General features: G+C 42.6%; 1 protein-coding gene across 1 annotated transcript; it reads left to right on the top strand.

The window, feature by feature from the left end:
• Window positions 1–592: 592 nt before the first annotated feature.
• Window positions 593–6,800, top strand: LOC123122535 (G-type lectin S-receptor-like serine/threonine-protein kinase At1g11300). Its single transcript, XM_044542733.1, has 7 exons — window positions 593–4,224; window positions 4,547–4,648; window positions 5,192–5,385; window positions 5,489–5,696; window positions 5,771–6,008; window positions 6,095–6,245; window positions 6,357–6,800. Exons 1-7 carry the CDS (start codon window positions 2,877–2,879, stop codon window positions 6,654–6,656), a joined length of 2,541 nt encoding a protein of 846 aa, XP_044398668.1. The 5' UTR covers window positions 593–2,876; the 3' UTR covers window positions 6,657–6,800.
• Window positions 6,801–7,049: the final 249 nt, after the last annotated feature.

Raw genomic sequence — 7,049 nt, 5'->3', positions numbered from 1 at the left:
GCCCATTTTCCAGATTTTTTCCTTTCGTTTTTTCTTTCACTTTTTTTGTGAATTTTCTTTTAAAAATCACGAACATTTATTTTTTGATCGATTTAAAATATTTTCATAAATGTAAAAAAATCTTCATCGAATTCAATTTCTTTTCACCGGATTTAAATTTTTTTCATCAGAATTCAAAAATTGTTTATCAAATTTAAAAAATGTTCATAAAAATTTGTTCATTGATTAAAGAAATTTTCATAAAATAAAATATTTGTTCATCCATTTTTCAAAAAAATATATTGAATACCAATTTTGTTCAAAAAATGTTCATCAAAGTCAAAATTTGTTCATCAAATACAATTTTTTTTCATCATTATTAAAAAAGATCATAATATTTTTATCAAGATAGTACAATGTCCATTATTTTGAAATCACGAACACTTTTGAACTCAAGAACTGTTCTTGAATCCGGTGAACATTTTTTTGACTCCGTGAACGCTGTTTGAATCAAGCGGCCCAGAGCGTTCTTGAATCCGGAAGGAATCCGCTTCATCGTTCGTTATCACATTGCCATGGGCCCGTGGCTCATGAGACGGAAAAGAGAAAAAAAAAAAGCCTCGCTCCTCTCCTCACCCACGCCCTCTGTCTCCTCCGGCGGTTCCGCAGCCGTTCCACTACTACTTCCTCGCCTCCCCTGCCTCCACTCCCCGCTCGTGCTTCCTCCGGGCATCACCAGAGGGCGCGGCAGTCCTCGCGGGGCATCCAGCGACACACAGGCCGTGGCAGGAACAGCCTCGCGTCAGGCTGACCGATCAGCAGCGCCGGGCTTGTGGTGTTGCCCAGCAGGTGTTCGACGTAATGCTGATGGCTCGCGCCAGGGCTTTCTACAGCACACCGAGGGCTCTGCGGTTTGGTACTTTGCGGAGGGATAGCTTGATCTGTCTGAGAATGCATCACTATGCTTGCCCTACCAATGGCTCTCTCACAATCTGGCAACCTTTCCGTCTTATAAAGGAATGCAGGTTCCGTAGTCCGGTTCATCTTATTAGGCTGCTCTGCGGATTTTATCTTGCTATATATTCATGACGAAAAGCAGCTACGGCTTTGCAGCAACAGTCCAGCAAATACAAAGTCGAGGAGAGCACTCGATCCCGGAGTACAGGTGAAATGCGGGAAAACACGAAATACAAGCATGGATCCAGGGCAAAAGATAAAATGAGAATGAGAAAGCCCAAGCTAGTCTTCAGTGAGCACCAGCAGCTTGTGGATTTTTTGGCCTGTAGAGATTTGAAAATTTGACTGTATTGCAAGAATTCAGGGAATTTGCCAGACAGGTTCTTGTTGTGCAAGATCGGAGCCGACAACAGCCTGCTTCCTCATAAACTCTACCTTTTGAATATTGGGCAAGTTGTCCTACAAGAAGGTTTTCTGAAAGATCCAACACTCTCATATACTGCAGTTGACATACATATACTGGAATTGTTCCATTGATAAGATTTGCGAAGAATACAACCTCTCTCAGCACTGGAGCTCCAAAGTCTTGGGGAAGTGGTCCTGAACTCCTGATAGAGAATTCTTGGAGATATCTAAGAACACTAATGATTCTGGTAGCAGTAGCAGCAAATCTGTAAAGCCATTTGAGTTGAGGTCAAGTTGCGCAGAAGTCATAAATTCCAGTCTTGCTGGCAGCCGGCCACTTATTTGATTACGAGAGCATATCTGGCATTGGGGAATAAAGTCCAAAACCAATCAGGGAGAAGATCAACTATGCCTGCATCTGAAATGTCAAGTTCACTAATATCCTTCTGTCCTTCGAGCCACAATGGAAAATGAGGTCCCATTTTGGTACTTGCAAAATGAGCCTCATACATGTTACATGTGGGGCTCCAGTTTGAGCTGACAGTGATATGTACAGCTGGGTTGGCAGATAGACTCGGTTCCTTCAAGTACACTATACTTTCAAGTACAGTTCAAAAAAATATTGCGGCTCACAAGTGCGTCCAAGGTCTCCTTATCGATCACATGCAGTTCTCGTGCATGGTTCATAAAGAAAAGAATCAGTAAAACTTGTTTCAAAAGACACTGTTTGGATCCATGCCATGTGTTGTGGTTCCACCAGCTAGTTTACACCAGCTACATTGCCATTGTAAGCTGTTAAGTACCGTACCTGGACAGCTGAAATATCAACTCCAAGACTATCTCAACTCGAACGAGAATTCAAAGCTTTGCATTTCCGAGTCATCCGCTTTCATTATCAACCTGATGTGGGTGCTTGATCCGGTCAGCAAATTGTCAAGAAATTAACGCTGTTCTAGTAGTGGATAAGATGGATTCCACATGTCAACAAATGGACACTGGAATGTCTGATTAACAAACAGATTGACAGTTGATCTTGGTGTCTTGTTCAAAAAAAAGAAGGGTGAACTTGTACGGATTCTTGAAAAGAGACTCTATACAATTAGGCGCTTAACAGAGTAAGGCTGACACTTCGCCTTTATAAAAATATCGCGAAGATCACTTTGTATATACATACAGTCACTGCTGCATTTGCACAAGAAGCAGTCTAACTAGAAGTGTTGATATACAAAAGCTATCCGTCTATATAGCTTAATGTTTCAGTCACCAGTCTGACCAGTAAGCAATGACGGTGGCATCCCAACTCCGACGAGGACAGCTGATTTGTGAAGTCTCAGCTGCTAGAATTTCAAGAACATTGCATTATACAATCACCTGCGTTCGTCAAAGCATCGCTTGCTTCTGGACCAAGGACTGGTATAATTATGTACTTACTCCTAGTTTTTGTTTTGTTTTGCGGGAAGTACTTAATTGCTCCCAGTTATCGTAACTAGTTAGTTGGACCTTAACTAGTACTAAGATCTAGGCCTGATCGGCCGATGGATTGGTCGGCTCTCACCAGCTGCACCACGGTCATGATCCTTCTCTTCCTGCCATTGAGCGCTTCCCAAGACCGGCTTGTCCCCGGCAGGGCGCTGTCCCCTGGTAACACCATCGTCTCCGATGATGGTGGATTCGCCTTGGGCTTCTTCAACCCCTCCAATTCTTCTCCGGCCAGCTTGTACCTAGGCGTATGGTACAACGACATCCCTGAGCTCACCGTTGTGTGGGTCGCCAACCAAAATACCCCGGCCACCAACACAACTTCCTCAACACTGAAGCTTTCCCTCACCAACACCTCTAATCTGGTTATCTCTGATGGTGGTGGCGGAAGCCGTGTCATTTGGACAACAGCCATAATGACCACCGGCCTGGTCTCGTCTACCCCGACGGCGGTGCTTCTAAACACCGGTAACTTCATCATCCGATTGTCAAACGGCACCATCCTGTGGCAGAGCTTCGACCAACGCACAGACACGTTCCTTCCCAGCATGAAGATCGGCATAAACTACAGGACGCGTACCACCACCAAGCGCCTGGTATCATGGAGAGGCCCCAGCGACCCCTCGCGGGGGCGCTTCTCCTATGGCAGCGACACGAACAGGTCATTCCAAACATTCTTGTGGGACGGGGAGCACCCGGTATCTCGTGCCGCCCCCTGGACAGGGTATCTAGTGATGAGCCTACGGCAACAACAACTACTTGGGGCCACAAATAGCAGTGGTCTTATCATCTACCTAGCCTATGTAAACAATGACGATGAGGCATACGTCACTTATAGCCTCTCCGACGGCGCCCCACGCACCAGGATGGTGCTAACCTACTATGGTGAGTTTCAGATCCAAAGCTGGAGCAGTAAGTCATCAACATGGGTTGTCCTCTCGAAGTTTCCATCCGCTGAATGCAACCATTACAGTTATTGCGGCTCGTATGGCTACTGTGACGAGACGGCCGAGGCACCCACCGTGCCAACATGCAGGTGTCTTGATGGCTTTGAGCCGAGTAGCATGGAGGAGTGGACTAGTGGCAGATACTCGGCGGGGTGCCGACGGAAGGAGGCACTGCAAGGGTGCAGTGACGGCTTCGTGGCCTTGCCGGGGATGAAGTCACCTGATGGGTTTTTGTTTATTGCTGGAGGGAGGAGTAAAATTGAGGAGTGTGCGGCGGAGTGTAGCCGCAATTGCTCCTGTGTGGCATATGTGTTCGCCAACCTGAGCAGCAGCAGGTTCGAAGGACACGTGACGAGGTGCTTGGTGTGGTCTGGGGAGTTAATAGATACGGGAAAGGTTGGGGAGCTCACCGGCGAGACACTCTATCTTCGACGTGCAGGCATGGCTGCAACCAAAGGTACTAGATCTCAGTTTCTCCCTCTTTATCATATTGGTTTTGCCATTTCTCTCTCTTTCTACCAGTTGTTTTGTTGTCAATAACATGTTTCTAGTTCTATCACTCATTTGGGACCATCGCTTAGTCCTCACTAGAAATAGTTATTTCTTGGTCAATACAACAGCCATTGGATCAAGATTTTTTCATCCCTCTGGTAGTTGCACAAATATCATGTTAAAGTTTGATGGTTGTTCGCCATGACTGAGAAAGGGTTATTTGACTTATTTCTCATTCAACTGAGAAATAATAAAACATCTTTCTTGTATATGAATTTGTTGCACAGGTAAAAGAATAAAGAGCAATGCAGTGAGGATTGTGCTTCCAGTTGTAGGCTCTGGTGTTCTATTACTCATATGCATCTCCCTTGCATGGTTAAAATTCAAAGGTACGTTTAGTTAACTCTGTTTAGTAGAAGGTTATATTGGCCGGTTTTTGAGAGAGTATGTGTCACCGCCTAAACTTGGACTACATCGTCTACTACCGCAATATACCCTTAGATTACAAAATCCTCTAACACATGAATGGAAACTAGATCAAATAATTTTGTAGACGGTTTAGAGCAGGATTTAGCTACTATTTGTGGTGATGTAGTGATGGATAATGTGGATTCCACATGTTATAAAGACCACATTCGCTTCGTGCGCTTTTCATATTCATGCAATCGCAACAATAGAGATACTGGTTATCGTGGGGCTGAGAAACATACCAACATCTGTGGACTGAGGGTTGTGTCTGTGTTTTTCTAGGGGAGTGGGTGGCTGGGTGGTAGATGTGCCTCGTGGGTTATTTCCTCTAGTTCCATGAGTTCATAAATTAGGAAATAATATACAAACATCAATAGTTCTAGGGGTCAAATATAACTTTATTATTTCATATTTTTGTGATGTTCTCATTAGAGATGTAGTCACTTTTAACATTATGGGAGCAGGCAAGAACAAGAAAGGGACAACACAAAAGAATATAAGGTTGGAGGGTCTGAGTATGTCCGATGAATTTGAAGAAGAAAACTCTCCCCATGATCAAGAATTTCCATTTGTAAGATTAGAAGAAATTGCTTTCACAACCAACAATTTCTCTGAAACATGCATGATTGGACGGGGAGGCTTTGGTAAAGTATACAAGGTAACTTATTAAATATGTTCTTTCCTAGGATTAATTCTAATAAAGAGAGCTAATTTTTTCATACTACAAAGTCAAGTATGAGATTTTCACTATATTTCTGTAGGGAATGTTAGGTGGTCAAGAAGTTGCAATCAAGAGGCTAAGTAGAGATTCTCAACAAGGAACAAAGGAATTTAGGAATGAAGTAATTCTAATTGCCAAATTGCAACATAGAAACTTGGTTCGACTTCTTGGATGCTGCAGTGAGGGACATGAAAAGCTCCTGATATACGAGTATCTGCCAAATAAGAGCTTAGATGCTACCCTTTTTGGTGTGTATTCTAATAACAAACCATGATTTCTATGACAACTTGAATTTGTTTCTTACATTTGTTTCTGTTTTTAGATGAGTCGAGAAAATTGTTGTTGGATTGGGCGACACGCTTTCGTATAATCAAAGGGGTTGCAAAGGGACTTCGGTATCTTCACGAAGACTCAAGGTTCACCATAATTCATAGAGACCTCAAAGCTGCAAATGTTTTGTTAGATGCAGATTTTAAACCCAAGATAGCAGATTTTGGTATGGCGAGGATCTTTGGCGAGAACTTGGAAAATGCGAATACCCAACACGTTGTTGGAACATAGTGAGTATCTATTTAAAAACCCATATTGTTTTTTCAGCAAGTTTAACTCCCATTAGACACCTCTTGTAATTAAAATGATCAAACAGTGGTTACATGGCTCCTGAGTATGCAATGGAAGGTGTCTTCTCTACCAAGTCTGACGTCTACAGTTTCGGCGTGTTACTACTGGAGGTTGTAACTGGTATAAGGAGAAACTCCATTAGTGAAACCATGGGATTCCCTAGCCTCACAGTATATGTGAGTACACTTGAATTCTGTCAAATTTTGTTACGAAAAGTGGATCAAATACAAGCATTTTTTGTTGGATATTGAAAATTAATACTGATATGATGTTTTTGGTTGTTTCAGTCATGGAATATGTGGAAGGAAGATAGGGCCAATGAGCTGCCGGACTCATCTATCTTAGATACTTCACCAGATGAAATTCTGCTTTGCATCCATGTAGCACTCTTGTGTGTCCAGGAGAACCCCGATGATAGGCCGCTCATGTCATCTGTTGTGTTTGTCCTAGAGAACGGGAGCACCCCACTTACATCCCCCAATCTCCCCGCCTACTTTGCAAGACGAAGTGCTGCAATGAATCAAATCAGAACTGATGTCCAGACATCCGTGAACAGTTTTACTCTTACTGAGATAGAGGGACGATGAAATAAATCTGTAGTTTTAGCTGTATCGAAATGCTCTCGAAGGAAACAATACATTAGATGAATCGAACCTATTGTAAAATGTATGGCTGAACAAGTTAGCAATGTCATTTTCAAAAGAAGGAAATATGTATGTATCGTGTGTTGCTTAGTAGTCATTATCTCTGAGTATGTTCTATATTCTGTTTTTCGTTTGCAGAATAGTCTCAGTTACAAAAACTACTTCCTCCGTCCTACAATGTAAGACGTTTTTGCAAGCTATGTTAGCTTTTTCATTGCTTTTTGGTTTTTTTTGTTTTCTTTGTTTTTCATCGATTTTTCTTCGCTTCTTTCTCAATTTTTTTATTTTCTTTCTCCATTTCTTCTATTTTATTCGGGTTGTTTTTCTTTTTCTTTT

This window comes from Triticum aestivum, chromosome 5D, assembly GCF_018294505.1.
Source record: "Triticum aestivum cultivar Chinese Spring chromosome 5D, IWGSC CS RefSeq v2.1, whole genome shotgun sequence".
NCBI lineage: Eukaryota > Viridiplantae > Streptophyta > Magnoliopsida > Poales > Poaceae > Triticum > Triticum aestivum.
The sequence above is the reverse complement of the archived record's forward strand: the minus strand, read 5'-3'. Positions and strand labels throughout refer to the sequence as shown.

Excerpts from the sequence above, each read along its gene's own strand:
- LOC123122535 (XM_044542733.1), top strand. The coding sequence starts at position 2,877 with ATGGATTGGTCGGCTCTCACCAGCTGCACCACGGTCATGATCCTTCTC. Across the intron at positions 4,649-5,191 it reads TGCATGGTTAAAATTCAAAG|GCAAGAACAAGAAAGGGACA; the intron begins GTACGTTTAGTT and ends TTATGGGAGCAG. Across the intron at positions 6,246-6,356 it reads TCCCTAGCCTCACAGTATAT|TCATGGAATATGTGGAAGGA; the intron begins GTGAGTACACTT and ends TGGTTGTTTCAG.